At 37.6% G+C, this 17850-nt stretch overlaps 2 protein-coding genes across 2 annotated transcripts; one reads left to right on the plus strand and one right to left on the minus strand.

Annotated features, from left to right (window-relative positions):
* Window positions 1–6821: 6821 nt before the first annotated feature.
* On the minus strand, window positions 6822–7660 carry LOC103405553 (signaling peptide TAXIMIN 1). Its single transcript, XM_008344568.4, has 2 exons — window positions 7309–7660; window positions 6822–7098 (listed from the first exon to the last, which is right to left on the minus strand). Exons 1-2 carry the CDS (start codon window positions 7416–7418, stop codon window positions 6975–6977), a joined length of 234 nt encoding a protein of 77 aa, XP_008342790.3. The 5' UTR covers window positions 7419–7660; the 3' UTR covers window positions 6822–6974.
* Window positions 7661–9492: 1832 nt separating this feature from the next.
* On the plus strand, window positions 9493–15805 carry LOC103405552 (transcription factor GTE4-like). The gene is made up of 5 exons (XM_008344567.4): window positions 9493–12339; window positions 12428–12473; window positions 12568–12681; window positions 12807–12880; window positions 15379–15805. The coding sequence occupies exons 1-4, from the start codon at window positions 10354–10356 to the stop codon at window positions 12863–12865; spliced, it is 2205 nt and encodes a 734-aa protein (XP_008342789.3). The 5' UTR covers window positions 9493–10353; the 3' UTR covers window positions 12866–12880; window positions 15379–15805.
* Window positions 15806–17850: the final 2045 nt, after the last annotated feature.

Genomic DNA, 17850 nt, shown 5'->3' on the forward strand with positions numbered 1-17850 from the left:
CTCCAAAAAAATGGCTCATCTTCAGTGATTTGTAAGGACTGCAATTCTGGAAATGTTGCCAAATAAGCTACATAATTTTTCTTCATAATAGTTCCACTCTTTAATCTTGTTATCATAGGATGCTGAGGATTTACTCTTGACATTGAAGAATTGGTATTTATATTTGTGGAACCTGGAGGTATGGGAAGAATTACCTCAAGTTGTGACTCGTGATGGACAGGCAACAAGGGTGATATATCTGCTGTTATTGTAGAGTGATGGTGATGGGGATGAATATCTGACATAGCCCATGTCTCAGATAGTTCTGTAGTACCAATGCTGCTATGACTAGGCTGCAATGCATCTTGTGATATAGACATTACACCAAAATTTTGATTGTGAGTAGATTGTGATTGTTGTACCTGTGGAATTGGTATTTGAATTATCACATGAACTGACTTATCTTGAATTGAAGTACGCTTATCACTTTGTTGTGGTTTTCCTACAGACTTAATGGAAAGACATCTTCATCATGTATAATATGTCGTGACACTATTAATCTGCCAGTGTTTTGATCAAAGCAAACCCTTATAACCAATAGAGAATCCTATAAATACACATTGGCTTGATCTTGGTTGTAATTTGTTACTATTGAATGGTCTCAAGAAATGATACATTGCAGTTCCAAAAATTTTGAACTGTTGAACTTCAGGATTATGACCAAACACCAACTGATATGGACATTTCATCTGTAGCACTTTGCATTCTATTAATTAACAACACAGCATATGCACATGCATGGTACCAGAATCTTGGAGAAAGATTAGCTTGAGACATCAGTGTGACTGCAGTTTCTACTACATGCCTATGTTTCCTCTCAGCAAGTCCATTTTGCTGAGGGGTGTGAGGACAAGAAACCATATGAGTGATGCCCTTGCTCGCCAAGAAATCCACAAATGATTTGCTCATGTATTCCCCTCCACCATCATATTGTAAACATTTTATATTAACATTGAATTGATTTAACACAAAAGCTTGAAATTTGACAAAAATGGAGAAAGCTTCTAATTTATTTGTCATGGAAAATATCCATATGAACCTTGAATATTCATCTACAAAGTTTATGTAATATCTATAACCTTGTACAAATTGACTTGGAGCTGGACCTCATATATCACTATGTATTTTCTCAAACAAATAGATAGCTCTGTGTTCTCTACTAAGAAATGGCTGCATACTCATTTTCCCCTGAATACAAGAAGAACATACAATATGAGTTGTATCTATACTAGCAAATATATTTGCAGATTTTAACATAGCTTGTAAAACTTCCTCTGAAAAGTGTCCAAAACGTTGATGCCAAACTGAAGCAATGACCTTTTTGCCAATGAACGCAACACATCTACTCAACTTTGCAACAAATGAATCTGAAAATGCATTAACTAGAATTCTGAACAGATCCCTACCATCACTCATTCCTTGATATAAAATCACCTGTGTGGCCTTATCCTGTATGAAAAACATCACATATGAACCAACAACCATTATTCTTACACAATTTCTTGATAGATAAAAGATTGACTGTTATCATTAGAACATGTAAATCATTTTTCAATATAAGAGAGTTATTGGATGAAGTAGTAATGGTTGAGGAACCAATCCTTTTGACTATCAAACATTCACCATTGCCAATGATAATCTTCTCATTTCCATTGTATGGTGCAACTTGATTAATGTTGGTATCATTGGCAGTCATGTGGTGTGTTGCACCAATGTCCAAAATCTAAGTTTCAGCATCATTGAATCCATTGTCATTGGGAACATTTGTATTTGGTGGCCTCATATTGGTTTGTGCAGACAAAGTAGTGAGGGAAGGTGGTGGTGGATTACCTTGGTATAAGAAATTGTTCTTGTGATAACATTCAAGGGCAATGTGACCCTTCTTTCCCCATATTTGACACACTACAAAACTTGAAGATTGTCCATTGTTATCAGCTCGGAAATAACAATTTGGTGCAGTGTGTCTTCTCCTTGAACATATTTGACACTCAGGTGAGATATCATTCTTATAGCTGGTATTGCCATTCCAAGATCCTCCTTTGCCATAATTGTTTCCAAAGAATTAAGAACTTTTTCCATTCCTAGAATATGAATTATTTCCATTGTTCCCAGCACCAAACATTGAGTTATTCCTAAATCTATTTGAGAAATTTCTAGAGAAAGACTTCGAGGTATTGTTTCTAGAGAAATTGCCTCCATTACTCCCATTAAATTTCTTGTTATTCCCCTGAGAAATTACCCCTTTGTTGGAATCTATTCCTATTACTCACATGTCCTGACCCCTTGAAAGTTTGAGCTAGTCACCCCCTTGTGAATTTGAACTTTTCCCCTGCTCATAATTCTAGTTTCCTACTTGAAATATGCTAGAACTTGCCCCATCGCCTTGTACATACGTTGCAGACATGGAATTTGAAAGAACCTGTATCTGAGCCTCAATACTAGCTTCTGCACCTAAAAATTGTGCTCGAAAATCTTTAAGTGACATTATGGAATCCCTTGCAAGAATCATTGTCTTGATTACTTCAAAATCAACAAGCAAACATCAATGATATAATCATTATCAGATATCTTCTCACCAGCAGAAATTAATTGATCTCGAATCCCCTTGAGTCTAAGCATGAATTTGTCCACAGAATCTCCTCCTTTTTGTGTAGTGTGAGATTCCATTTTTAGTTGATTCACACGAACCATTGATACATAGGCGAACCTTTCTTGTAGACAGTTCCAAGCTTCTTGTGAAGTTTTGCACCCAATGACATGTTCGATGGCATCATTGGAAAGGGTGACAAGGAGCAGACTTAGCAATGCAAGATCCTTTTTCACCCAATCTTTGTATGTTGTAGTAATTTCTATAGTAACTCCAGTGTCTGTATTGATTACATACTTTGGTGGACATGGTAAATCTCCAGTAAAGAAATCAAACAAATCATAACCTTTCAAAACAGACTGAAATTGAAAGCTCCATTTCACAAAATTATCATCTTGAAGCCTAACTGTAAGCATTCCCAACAACCCCTCAATCTTTACAGACTTAAACATGATGATATTTCAAGAAACTTGTAATGAAAGATTATATGATATACCTAACAATACACTTTGGCTATTGGCTTTACAAACATGCAATAATCAAGAAAATGGCTATTGGCCTTGTTGAAATTCACTAGAAATGGCTATCGGCCTTATCAACAACACAATCTTGGCTATTGGCTTTATGAACAACACAATCTTTGGCTATCAGCCTTAATAATTCTCTACTGCAAAGACTCAATTTTGGCTATTGGCCTTGAATTTTCAAGTAAAAAAAAAAAACCATGCGAAACAATGTTCACTGACGCATTGAAACAAATAGAAAATGGGCATTGCGTAAACTAGAAAAAGAAGAAGCTTGATGGTAGTCGAAATTGTTACCCAAATCGCAAAAAAACACCACAAATCCTCAACAATGTCAACGGAAGAACGACATCGAGAATCGTTCGGCTCTTGATACCATGATAACAGAAATGAAGAGTTGCAGAGAATGAACTAATGTTGTAGAGAAAGCAAGAAAGAAAAAGAATTCTTAGAGAGAGAAAGAAGAGAATTCTCAATTGTATTTTATGTATTGTATTTCCATCATTTGTTTGGAGCTATTACATTTGCTTATATAGCCACACACAACTTACACTCTAAGCAATTTGTTTTTAACAGAACCAACTACCTAACAACCTTTCTGTTAACCATTTTAACAACTACTAACAGTTTTCCTATCAGCCTACACCATTCATCAGCTCCAACATAAGGCACTAGACTCCTCTGTGCCACCTGACTACTTGCCTAATCATACTTAAGAACATTGGTCACGGAACAATGAGTGGTTCACTTCCACAATAATTCTCTAGTAAGCATTAAAATTACACCAAACTCATTTAGCAAATTAGGCTGTTTTCTTTTGAATTCTCTGGTAACCTGTTTAGCAACTTACAAGGATTGAGTAAATTGTAGTAAAAGTCCCTCAATTTTAACCCAATTGGAGCAATGGTCACTTAACTAAAAATTCATTACCATTGGTCCCTCAACTCATCAAAACATGCAACTATAGTCATTTTCGTCAACCCGTTAGAACTTCCGTCCAAATGAGTAATGTGCCATGCATGTGAGGTTGAATCAAGGGGCAACTATGGAAAATTAAATAATAAAAATTGTAACAATGATCCTTTAACTTTAATCCAACTAAAGAAATGGTCCCTCAACCTTAACCCATTTGATACAATGGTCCTTCTAACATAACTTATTTTGACAAAATTCTTATGGAATTGACGAAAATGACCATAACTACACGTTTTAATAAGTTAAGAGATCAATGGTAATGAATTTTTAGTTAAGGGACAATTGCTCCAATTTGGTTCAAAATTGAGGGACCATTGCTATAATCTACTCTACAAGTATTTTGATTAGACTTGACATTCGTGTCATGTTTTTCGTGTTTGTGTCATTTTCGTGACATACATGATATCTTAATGGATCGTGTCATGTAATAACCGTTAAAGTAAACGGGTAATATAACCCAACCAGAAATCGATCCGTTAATCTTATTAGGTAATTGACCCGATCGGTTTGTAACATCCCACATGGCCCAGGGGTGAGGATCATGTAAGCCTTATATGTATGTTCCTATCTCTACCTAGCACGAGGCCTTTTGAGAGCTCACTGGCTTCGGGTTCCATCGGATCTCTGAAGTTAAGCGAGTTCACGCGAGAGCAATCCTAGGATGAGTGACCCATTAGGAAGTTTTCGTGTGAGTTCCCAGAAACAAAACCGTGAGGGCGTGGTCGGGACCTAAAACGAACAATATCGTGCTACGGTAAAGTCGAGCCTAGGATGTGGTGGGGGCCCGGGCTGGGATGTGACAATTTGGTATCAGAGCTAATCCCTGACCGGAAGTGTGTTGAGAGGACGTCAGGCCCTTAAGGGGGGTGGATTGTAACATCCCATATCACCTAGGGGTGAGGATCTTGTAAGCCTTATATGTATATTCTCATATCTACCTAGCACGAGGCCTGTTGGGAGCTCACTGGCTTCGGGTTCCATCAGAACTCTGAAGTTAAGTGAGTTCGCGCGAGAGCAATCCCAGGATGGGTGACCTACTGGGAAGTTTTCGTGTGAGTTCCCATAAACAAAATCGTGAGGGCGTGGTCGAGGCCCAAAGCGAACAATATCGTGCTACGGTAGAGTCGAGTCTAGGATGTGGTGGGGGCTTGGGCCGGGATGTGACATGTTACCCGTTAAGAAAAATATATTTTAAATTAATAAATAATGAAAATGAAAACATAATTTGACCACTAAAAAATTGAAAACATAATACTAAATTTATATGTATATCACATTATCACATAAATATTATTTCAAAACATAAAAACAACATTTGTCTTTTAAGTATTACATACCCAAAATAAGAGTCTAATGAAAAAACATTAGTACATTACTACACAATACCAAATGGTTAAGGATATGCAAAATGAAAGGAGTTGCATTTCAAAGTTGAGGAAACCTTGCACGTTTTTTACAATAAAACCCAAGGGAAATTATATTGGTTTATTTTGAACTCCCTTAAAAATTCTATTCATGAAGGTTTGTATGGTTTTAAAAATTGAAACGATGATCTACTTATCCTCAAAACGTAGAGCGTTTGCATATTTTTTTTCACATTTTTTGCACTTGTAAATTAATTATTATATTTTTAATGTATTTGATATTTTTAAATTACTTGATATTTTTATTTTAGTGTGTTTTATAATTTTTTTAATCTCACTATTTGCCTATCATATACTATAAAAATAAATAAAAATATTTTTTTAAAAATTTATATAGAATAATAATATAATAAATATTTTAATATACAATATATAGATATACTTTGTGACTATTATATTTTATAGTAAATTCTTTTTTAATAGTTTAAAAAAATTAAATTCATCAAAATAATTTTTTTCTTCGCAATCAAACATTCAAATGCTCTCTCTACATCCTCAAATTATCGATTTTGAGAATTGGGTTTTCTTAATCGAAGAAAAAAAGAATTGGGTTTTCAAGTTTTAGTTCATCTGATCAGAAATATACCTTTAAAGAAATCATGAATTCCATGTTCAATTCGTTTGATGATTTGTGTGCTGAGTTTTTGGGCCAGAGGGTGAAGTCCTCCTTCCCCACACAGCAGCTGAAGAGTACGTTCCATCAAATAACACGATTAGTACAGCAAACCAAGAGGGAAATATGGAATCCTTGCCGGAGGCTAAGAAGCAGAGCCGGAGGTCGCCGCCGAGGTTCGCGGTGGAGCTGGATGGACTCAACTGCTTTGAGACACTCGTCTCTCTTTAACCATCTGCCGCTGGAAGTCTAATCCCAGATTATATTTAGATTGTTATACCAAGAAAAAGAAAAAGAAAAAATAGAGTATCGAAGTAAATGTTAATAAGATAAACTACAATTCTTTCAAAAAAACCAAAAAAAAAAAAAAAACAAAAGAGTATCGATGTAAATGTTAATATTGTACTCCCGTGTCAAGCCTGTTAACAACTAGTTATTAACGGATTTTTACTGTATGATACGATAATAATCCGATTAATTATTATGTAGGCTTGAAATTCGTTATTTTCATATTATTTACGTATCGTATTAATGAGTTGTAAGACAAATTCCGAGATCTAATTTTGATACCACCATCATTTGACTGGTAATAATGCTGTAACGATATCTAATGAACATGCGACTGCCGGATGATATTGTAAAACTATCATATACAAACATACACAAGCATTCAGTCATTCATTCACAATGAAATATGTATCTAAGAAGGCGACATATATTAAAAACAAAAATAATAAAATTAAAAGAAAAAAAAAGTGAGTAATTGCAAGTATCAAGCAAGCAGAGGAGAAAGAGACGAAAAGAGGGAGAGATTAACAGGGGATTTGAGAAGTGAACCATTCCATCACATGAATTGGAGCTTTCACCAACTGCAGAGCCAGCTCCACCATCACCGTCACGCACAAACAGCACGGGCATATGCACGTCAGCAACAATCTGCCACCCACCACCGCCACCACGACGGCACCACCCACCACAAGCAATAAATCAGATCACAAATTCAAAATTCAAAGCACTGAACAATCAGTCAATCACAATTTGAGATACCAAGATAAGATGAGGTGATCGATCAAATTGCAAATTGAAAATTTCAGAGAGAAATCAATGAATTGGAGAGAGGAAGAATACAAGGAATCATATTTATACCCGACGATCCAGATGACGATGCCGACGATGGAGAGGAGGAGGGAGAGAAGAGCGAACGGAAGGCCCAGTAGAAAGCCCAAAGGCCTGCAATCACCCTCTGAAGAGCACATTTTCGAATTTCTCTGTCTCACTTCCGCTTGATTTCTCCGATTTTGCTGCTTCTGCTTCCTTCAGCAAGTGCTTCTGCTTCCTTCCCTTCAACACGTGCTTCTGCTTCCTTCAACACGTGCTGCTTCTGCTTCCTTCCACAACTGCTTCTGCTTCACCCTCACGCACTTCAATGTGGCAGACAGAGAGAGAGAGAGGATAATGGACAAAGACTTCGATTCCGTAGTGGGCGACTCACGGCACGTGGCGTTTTACTGGGAATCCGAATTTTCCACTTTCCTTTGGCGTCTCTCTAATTATAAAATTTACTTTTTACAATTTTTCCTTATACCAAAATTTTGAACAAAATTTATAAATCAAATAATGTGTTACTAATAGAAAATAAGCACGTTAATCAACACTTGATTAATAATCTAATCATCAACAACTACATCATTTGATTTATAAATTTAATTTAGAAATTTAATCTCCTTCACATTATTTTTACAAATTAAGATTAACAAGAATTTTAAAATACTTTTGAAAGAATGAATTTGATGACATTTGTAAAATCCAACAACTTTTATATGGAATGCGGAGAATTCTTATAAATTTTGTTGGCTTAATAGGATTAATAGTCTCTGTGATGATAAGGTTGTCAAAAAATTACCCTCATGGTAAAAAAATTAGGATGTAAGTTCCTCTGGTTAAGTTTATTGAGATTTAGACCCAAAATTTGAAAGTTTTGCTAACTTTCCGCTAATTGTTAGCACAAAAGGCTCACATGTGAGACTAAAAAGATAAAATTAGTCTCACATATAAACTTTACGTGCGAATAATTAACTGAGAGTTTGTTTTAGCCTCATATGTGTGGGTGTGGCTCTTAAATCCTAATTTTTTCACTACATAGATTATCTTCTGACTATCTTATTACTAAGGAGACTAATAATCCAATTAAGCCAATTTTGTTTGTAGATTTTGAAGGATTTTCAAACACTTTTTATTCTTAACTCAAGAAATCTAAACAGTTAATACTGTGCCACATTTATAATGTTTTTTCTTTTTCTCCAGCCCGTTCATCCCAACTATTCGCAACATTCTTCGTCGCTGTATACTTGGCACCGCCTTCGCTCGTCAATGTCATCTTTTGTCCACCTTCTACTCATCAGCTCCTCTACCAAATCTCATAGTTTTACGGTATGAAATAAAATAATAAACAATCAAATAACAAAATAAGAGAAGGAAAGCAAGAACAAAACTCATGATAGAAGGAAGAGAAACAATTAGTGGCAAAGTTAGAAATTCAAATTAAAATGGTCTTTTAAGTCATATGAAAGAAATTACACAAAATATTACGATATGATTAACATGAAAAAAATTAAAAGTTCAAATTTTAATCAAACAAGAGTGGTGAAGCTTTAAATTTTGTATGAAAAATTCAATATTGAACTGATTAACAAAATTTGTTTACGAGTTTTGATAAAAAAATAAATAAATAAAAACATTTAGAAACAGACAAAAATTTAATGTCATGACTCATGACTTAAAACTATTACCATGAGATTTTCTGCGTGATTATGGTCCAGAGACCGAAAAGTATCCAATTAAACATAAAGCTATTGGTTCGATTTTGATTGTAGAGGTCTCGAAACCAGATAATACATAAATGAATACTATGTATTTATTTTATTTTCAAAACTAATTTACAAATTTATTAAAAAATAAGAAAAACGAACTGAACTAAACCAAACAAAAAAGAAAAAACCCAGAGAAAAACGAAATCAAATAGTAATTTAAATTTCATTTTTAATTAAAAAAAAACCAAACTGAATAAATTCGAAGCCATCCCCTAGTATAAACAAAATTTACCAAATAATAAAAAGAAAACTAATGAAAAGAGTTTGAAAACTTTGAGTTTTAATAATAATGACAAAATAAAAGGTAAAATAAATAGTACCATGTTTGACTTTTTAATGTAAAAATGTATTTTTCGTTAAAGTAAACAGTACCGCGAATTTTTCGTTAAAACTCTCAATAAGAAAGCCTTTTGGAGGAGCATTGTATTTGGGCTCAAATCTGGCTTCAAACAAAGAACTTGGGAGTTGAAACTCTCCTCAACCACAACCACCGCCCAAGCAAACGGCAGCAATGAGCGCAACATCGGGGCATAGAATAAACCCGGCCGGAGACTTTCATCATCACCGAATCACATTTTACAATTTCCGAAACTGAATTACACGCGCCTTCTTGTCGCGTGGGGAATCACTTCCAAATATTCCACAAAGCGAGTCCCCCGCCACATAATCCCCCAATAAACTTAGGCTCAACGTGACGCTCACGCCCTACTCTCCCGCTCTCCCATTAGTCCGTTGTGTGTCACTCCCTCATATGTCGCGTGAGTCAATCCCCGCACCCGTGCTATGATACTTCCCGGTCACGACTCTTTTGGTGCTCCCACACGTTTCGTCACTCCACCGCTCCCTCACGAACCTCTCCCTCGCCGTACACCTGTAAGATAAGGATACAGAGAGAGAGTGAGAGACGGAAGAGAGAGAAACTGTGAGACGGTGAAACGTTTTAGAGAGAGAAAGCGAAGGAGCGAGATCTGATCGGAGAGAAAGGCAGACGAAGCTGGAAGCTCTACCCATATGGTTGTCGATGTTGTAACTTGTAAGCCCTAACTCTCTCTCACTGGTTTGTTGCAAGGAAGCCCTAATTTGATTTTCTTGAATTATGTGTGAGATTTGGGAGGAAAATTGGGTTTTGGTGATCTCTGTTTTGTTTGGGCGGATAGGGGAAAGAAACCCTAGGATTTTGTGAATTGTTTGTGAGATTTGGGGGGAGAATTAGGGTTTTGTTAATATTCTTTCGTTTGGGCGGATAGCGGTAAAAAACCCTAAGCATCTTGGATCTTTGTGAAAGGGAAAAACGGGAATTAGGGTTTTGGGCGGTACATGTATGGCTTCGGGGCCTACAGTAGGAGAAGGTGATGGAGCCAGAGAGAAACAGAGGTTCACGGAGAGCAAGGTCTATACTCGAAAAGCTTTCAAAGGCCTCAAGAAGAACAATATCGTCAACAACACCGCCAACACCGACGCAAACACAAATACCAACGCAACCGCCACAACCACTACCGCCTTAGCCGCCCCCTCCGCCCCCGCCCCCGCCCCCGCCTCTGCCTCTGCCGCTACCCCAACCACCACCAGCGGCAACATCAACGGGATCGACAACAGCATCAACGGGAAGGACAGCAGCATCAGTGAGAAGGACAACAGCATCAACGAGAACGAGAAGGACAACAACATCAACGAGAACGAGAAGGACAACAACATCAACGAGAACGAGAAGGACAGCAACCAGAACCAGAACCAGAAGGACAACAACAACAACGAAAACAAGAAGGACGGAAAGAGTCAGAACAAGGATAACGGGAATAAGGAGAATTCCACTCGGCCTCCGGCTCATACTATTCTGTCTGAGGATGGAAATTCCGCTCAGCAGCTCATTTCACAGTCTGGTGCTGCTGCCTCTGATGACTCCTCGAGCCTGAACCGGCAAGAACCTGCGGCGACAGCAGCAGAGGCAGTGGTAGAGGCAACTATTGAGCGGGAAAGTCGGAATTCACCTGAAGAGAATGGGGTGGTCAAGCCGGCTTCGGATAGCCGAACTAAGATTAATTTGGCTTCAAGGTCGAAGCAGGAGAAGCGGGAGCTTCGAAGGAAGCTTGAGAGTGAGCTCGATTTGGTGCGGAGTTTGGTGAAGAGAATTGAGGCTAAACAGGGGCAGATTGGTGGGTTTAGTCACTCCCATGTTTCAGTGAATGATGGGGCGAATAGTGCAGGTGGAGGGCTGAGGCTGGTTCACTCTGAGGTTGCTTCTGTAGGTGTTCCTCGAGAGGCTACCAGGCCTTTGCATCAACTGAGTATATCCGTGTTGGAGAATAGTCAGGGAATGAGTGATATTGTGGAGAAAGAGAAGAGAACCCCCAAGGCGAACCAGTTCTATCGTAATTCGGAGTTTTTGCTTGCCAAGGATAAGATTCCACCTGCTGAGAGTAACAAGAAGTCGAAATCGAATGGGAAGAGACATGGCGGAGGAGAATTGTGGCAAGGGTTTGGTGGGATGGGAAGCAAGTTTTTCAAGAGTTGCAGTTCTTTGCTTGAGAAATTGATGAAACACAAGCATGGTTGGGTGTTTAATGAACCTGTTGATGCTGCCAAGCTTGGTTTGCATGATTATCATATCATTATCAAGCATCCAATGGACTTGGGTACCATTAAGTCGAGGCTGAACAAGAATTGGTACAAGTCTCCGAAAGAATTTGCGGAGGACGTGAGACTTACATTTCAAAATGCCATGACCTATAACCCCCCAGGGCAGGATGTTCATGTAATGGCAGAGCAGTTATCCAGAATATTTGAGGACAGGTGGGCCATCATAGAGTCAGATTACAATCGTGAGCTGAGGTTTGGATATGATTATGGGGTTAATCTTCCAACACCTACACCAAGAAAGGCACCTCCACTGCTACCACCTCCTATTGATATGCGAAGGATTTTGGACAGGTCTGAGTCCATTTCTCGTCACTCTGATCCGAAGCCTAAATCCATGACTATTACTCCTAGGACCCCCGCTCCTAAGAAGCCTAAAGCTAAAGATCCACATAAAAGGGACATGACTTATGAAGAAAAGCAAAAGCTCAGCACACAACTCCAGAGTTTACCTTCAGAGAAGCTGGATGCCATTATACAGATTATAAAGAGGAGGAATTCGGCACTATTCCATCATGATGATGAAATTGAAGTGGACATAGATAGCGTTGATACCGAGACCCTGTGGGAGCTGGACAGGTTTGTAACCAATTACAAGAAGAGTTTGAGCAAACACAAGCGAAAAGCTGAAATGCAAGCCAGAGCAGAAGCTGAGCAGAATGTCCAGCAGCAGGTATGTCTTGACTCATGCTACATTCTAACCTCTGATTCTTGTGGCAACGGCCGTTGGTAAATGATTAAGTTTTCCTTATATTTTACAGACCCAGGCCCCAGTTGCAGCAGAGGTTTTGAAACAACCCAAGACAGGTAAAATATTTCAGAATGCAATGTTTCATGGCATTGGAATCGGTGATTTCCTTGGAGAAACTGATAAATTGAAGCTCGTTCCTTTTTTGAACAGATGAAAGAATTATTTCCTCTTCAACACCCATTCAAGGGGATAACCAGGGTGATAATAGGAGTAGGTCGAGTAGTTCAAGCAGCTCTAGCAGTGATTCTGGATCTTCCTCAAGTGGTACTATAATACATTTTTGTGCTCATAGATGTAAAGTTATTTCACAGATTGCTGAGCATATGGTGTGCAATTATGCAAGTTCTTGTTTGGTAAAGTAGTTTCTTTTTCTTGCCGTGTTGCTGCAGACTCAGATAGTGATAGTTCGTCAGCATCTGGATCGGATGCAGGTTCGCCTAGGACTTAACTATTTTCTTTTGAGGTAAGATTCTGTCAACTTGATTTTTGTTCCAAGCATTTTGCAGTTTTTGTTCTTCCATGTTATGTAATCAAGTGCGTTTATAGTGTTTAGTTGGGGTTGTAAACTACTTTCTTTTGACTAAAATGATATTATCAATGACATTAAACCTGACCAACTTTTTGCAGTAGCTGCCCCATTATTTTAATTTTTTATTGGTTTGGAACCAAATGTGTAGGTTCTTATGTTATGTATGGATCAGACTATTTATTAGTATTGATGCATGATTCACCTTGGAGCCGTGAATGGTGGAATATGTTGTAAATGAATTCTAGATGATAGCGCAAAATGTGTCATGCATGAGGGGTTGCTTACTTTTTCTTGCTACAGTGTGAAGCTGTTATATATATGTGTGTGTGTAATTGCAATAAGTATTGTATACATTGGAAGTATTAGTACTTAAAACGGTCAGCGTGCTTTAAATTTCTCTCCAAAACATTTCTCAAAATTCATATTTTTTCCTTCTAAAGATAACGTTTCTTCTTCAATCACTTGTCATTGAAGAGGATGAGCAGCAAGTATATTCCTATGTGTTTTACCCCCTCGCCTGCTTACTTGTTCACCCCCACCTTTAGTCGTTGACGTTTAATATTTTTGAATGACATCTTTATAAATAAAACTCAAACTCTTGGTTTTCAATTGCTATATAGATGTGTAGCAATTTAAATTACTGCCAGGGTCCACATTTTCGGAATTTTCTTTCACTTTCCAGCTGTTTCAAATATGAAGAGAGTTTTATAACAAAAATAGGGAAATGGTTGCACACACCTGTTTATCTATGTTCATTGATTCTCCCTTAGGTTCTTCAATCGGAAGGCCATAAATAAACAGGGGTCTGTAGGAGAAGAAAGGAAATCACTCATAGAACAGAATTTGGAGAGAGGAAGGGGGTGAGAAGAGAGAAGAAGATGGAGTTGGTGTGTGGGAGCAGGAAATCGCACAGTTTTTACTGAGAGTGAAATTGAAAGTTCTCTTGTTTTTCGACTGAGGTTTTACTGAGTGGAAACCAAAACATTAATGACAGATTAATCCTTTTAATAGTCTCTGTGCATTATCTTATGCATTCTTGTTAAACATGAAGTTGAGGGTTGCGTATATACCGGCTGTATACAGGTGTTGCTGTGTCAAAGTAGTTCTATCTTCTTGAGCACAAGTTTACCACTGACTATTACTTTCTGTTGTAACTATCAAATCTGGTATCAAATATGATCTCATATTTTCACCCAGTGACTCTCCCTCTTTAGAAATTTTAAGGAATGCATCACCACTCCAAGTGTCCAACTGTCCTTGTCCCCAGAATAACAATCTTGATGTTGCTCAATGGGAGATTGTGTTTCTGCTCTTTGGTCCTTTTGCCCGCCAAATTTTCTAGTACATTCTAAGGCTGTTTTATTTAAAAAAGAAAGGTTCAGCGTAGAGTCCCATGACCTGTACACAGCGTTCATTTCTGTTCAGGGAGTAAGGTCAAAGATTTTTGTAAGAAATAAAAAGCTGGAATCCTAGAAGACATGACTCCCTAAGAGTGTCCTGTAAACCAATTATTCGATCTGGGGATCCCAGCAAGACTGCCAAAAAAGTTTCTCCTGGGCTCAACTAGCCCTTTAACTAATAAATGCTGTGTATTTCACCAGCGAGAACGTGTCCACTGGAAATGGGTCTGAAATGGCTCGGTTGTTTTTGTCGTTTCTATTCCAGTTTTGGGGCGTATACGTATATTGTAGTAGTTTCTTAAAAGTTATGCCAGCCACCATAGTATGGTGGTTATCTACTGTTTTCCTGGTAGGGAAGGATTATTTCAAGGAAGTTAGTAAGATGGATCATTTTTGTTTGTGTATTGGGTCATGAATTGCAGTACCGAGCAAGTCATGCTCGACTTTTGTTTGTTGCATATTTCTGCTTTCCCTGTTTTTGTATGGCGCAAGTCTATGCGACAATTACAAGGCAAGCTATAAGGGAATAACCTGCCTTTCTCCTGGGAGAGGGTGTCAGCACTAGATCAGTTAAGTGAGCAAGTCAGGGTTAATGACCTGTTGCATTAGGTTCGAGTAATTTGATCACATTTAAGCTTTTGCATAAGTGCATGTTTCTTAGATTTTTTTGCCTTACAGGCCATGTGTTACCTTACTCGGCCTTTTTTTACATCAGTTTTGTTTGTTCTTATTTGTGCCTTTGGGCTTTCGTATGCTCTATAGTTTTATAGCACATACATACTTAAAAAGTAAATCTTTTCATGTCGTATATTAGTCGAAACTTGAAATGAGTTCTCTCCTGCTTTTTGTTTGGACTTTGATGGATGGTTGGGCATGCAGTGTAATTTTTGCGGTGAAGAGAATAGATGCAACCTTGTTAATATATGATCTGGCATCTTATTAATTTGGATTACAAATGATTGCTATTTGTAATGGTTGATGGAAGCAAAACTATGTAACTGAAATACTAATGACGATTATCTTAAATGGCAGATCTCTGAAAATTAGGGTAGATGGTGATTGGAAGCTTTTCAGACAAATGTTGGAATTGAATCTTCGATTGGTGTATAGTGGAAATTTTCTCGGAGGCCTCCAACCATCGTGCAAGTATAGAATGGGGTTCTCTTCTCTCTCATCCGTTGGGTCTTGTTAGAATTTGTATAATATTGGTAGAATGTGGTGATAAATAGATACAGTTGGGCCTGTTTTGCATAGCACGTGTACATTGCTAAGTACTGCGAGTCTGCGACCCGTCTAAATTTGGATGACTTGTTTTTTGGTTTGGTGCTGACAGATTGAGGATGCTTTGGTGGATACAAAATTAGATAGCTTGTAAACCAACTTCATTCATATGAATTCTCTTGTATTCCCATGAGATTGCTATGTTTGGTAGATTTGTATGCACTTTGCAGTTGTAGAATCTCTCACCAATATCAGGAGTAGACTCCGAATAACTGCCACACTCTTTTTTCTCTCTTCTTTAATGCTTTGTTAGTGTTGGAAAGAACCGCAAGTCGTTTTTCATTTTTCTTTTGGTTCGTCCGCGGATGAATTGTTCATGGGTGTGTAGCAATATTGCAGGGCTTAAACAAGCTTCGTACTTGTGTGTGTGAATCATTTGGAAATTAGTGTGATGTTCTTGTTGATTTGGTCGTCATTTGGAAATTGGTAGTTCTTGGACTAATGTCCAATGTTGGGGTTATTATGGTTTATGAATCTATGCCCAATTTGATTCTCTTCCGGACCAGTTTCGATGTTGGTGATTGCACAATCGGGTTGAAGAAACCGTCCAAGTATTTGGATTTGAGAACGAGCGATATTCACACGCCTTTTATATTTTTTCACATAACTCTCTTTAGCTGTCGGATTAAATAAATCAACTAAGTTGTATTTGTCGTATTTGTGTCAAATTTGTTATTTTAACATGTCATCTCTTGACCCAAAATCTATTATTTTTGTGTCGTGTTAGTGAGTTGTGCGTGAAATTGCGAGATCTATCATTATCATGTGAATGAGAAATTGATTTCCAAGTTCGGCTATTGCGCTCATGAGAGAGAGCGACAGAATTAGGAGCTTCGGGATAGACGGGGGTTGGCGATGGCAAGGTTTGGCTAAATGGGTGTGATCACATGGAGTTCAAATGACCCACTTTGGGAGCTCAACGTGTACAGTAATGAATCATCTCCAAGATCATGCCTAACCAAGAAACTCATAGCTTAAGATTCATTGTTCTTACAATTAATCTAATTTAACAATGAATCTAATTTAAGCATTGGAGAACATTTGGTTCACACTACATAGTTGTGATGTCTCACTTGTCTTTTCTTTCTTGGTTGTAGATGAGGCTATTCATGTGAGATTCAATGTAGATCTAATTTTTTATTCATTTGTAGGATCTAGGTGGTCCATGAGGGGCTACTGTTGTGTGGAATTCAAGGCCCACACTTTCAAGATATTGAATCATATAATTTTTTTAGCAAGTAATAAAAGAAAATATATCATAACTTCATGTTAAAGGTGCATTTGTTTACTTGTAAGTAAGAAGTCTTAGGTTCAATTCTCGCCATAGGCGAATCTAACCACTTGGATCATCCTAGATTGAAATAGCATAAACTTGAATATACTATAGATGGTGAAGGAAAACTTATGTGAAATTAGAGAATCATTTGAGTATCTCATACATTAACATTATATTAAAGGCGGAAGCTAAGATTATATGAATTCAAATCAAATCTATAAAAATCTTAAATGCCTAAGGGAGGATGAAACACATTTATTGCAAACAAAGTTACAGAGGATTATCCTTGAAGATACTCTTTGGTTCCTAGAACCAAAGTTGACACCTTTGAGGAAAGGCCTTCAAAGCTCCATGAATGTAATCTTCCTTTGCTTGAAGAGGACTCTCCAAAAGCTTCCAAGGAAGGAGGCCACTAAGTATCCACATCAAAAAAATGAGCAAGAAAGAAGATGAGGTGACCATGGGGAGGTGAGATGCTAGCAACTCCTACCCATGGTGGCCGACAATGGTGGATGAAAAAGGAGGATTATTTTTGCTCTCCATCCTTCTCATTTTCACGCTCAAAACCCTAAGGAGGATGAAGCTATAACTTAGCTTATATAGTGGACTCACGTGTGTGGCCCACACGTTCCATCCTTATATCCAAAACTGTCCCTGAATGTTTAGTGGGCTGTTTTGGTCTTATTAAAGTTAGGTTGCAGAACTTGAGTTATAAACCCAATAGGCTTAGACTTGATAAGTCTAGAAACCCAAAACTTACTTTAAGGCCCAATATGACAGCTTATGTTTATATATTAATTAATTAAATAATTTAATTATTTTCAACCTACTCATTATCTAATTTAAACTATGTCATCATCTTCATTAGTTTCCTTGAACTCAATTTTCTCGATGTGCAATCATTGTGTTCTATTTAGCAAAGCCGTGAGAATTTTACTAACATTATA

Source organism: Malus domestica, chromosome 17 (genome assembly GCF_042453785.1).
Source record: "Malus domestica chromosome 17, GDT2T_hap1".
Lineage (NCBI taxonomy): Eukaryota > Viridiplantae > Streptophyta > Magnoliopsida > Rosales > Rosaceae > Malus > Malus domestica.

Excerpts from the sequence above, each read along its gene's own strand:
- LOC103405552 (XM_008344567.4), top strand. The coding sequence starts at position 10,354 with ATGGCTTCGGGGCCTACAGTAGGAGAAGGTGATGGAGCCAGAGAGAAA. Across the intron at positions 12,474-12,567 it reads TTTGAAACAACCCAAGACAG|ATGAAAGAATTATTTCCTCT; the intron begins GTAAAATATTTC and ends TTTTTTGAACAG. Across the intron at positions 12,682-12,806 it reads TTCTGGATCTTCCTCAAGTG|ACTCAGATAGTGATAGTTCG; the intron begins GTACTATAATAC and ends GTGTTGCTGCAG.
- LOC103405553 (XM_008344568.4), bottom strand. The coding sequence starts at position 7,418 with ATGTGCTCTTCAGAGGGTGATTGCAGGCCTTTGGGCTTTCTACTGGGC. Across the intron at positions 7,099-7,308 it reads ATCGTCATCTGGATCGTCGG|ATTGTTGCTGACGTGCATAT; the intron begins GTATAAATATGA and ends GGTGGGTGGCAG.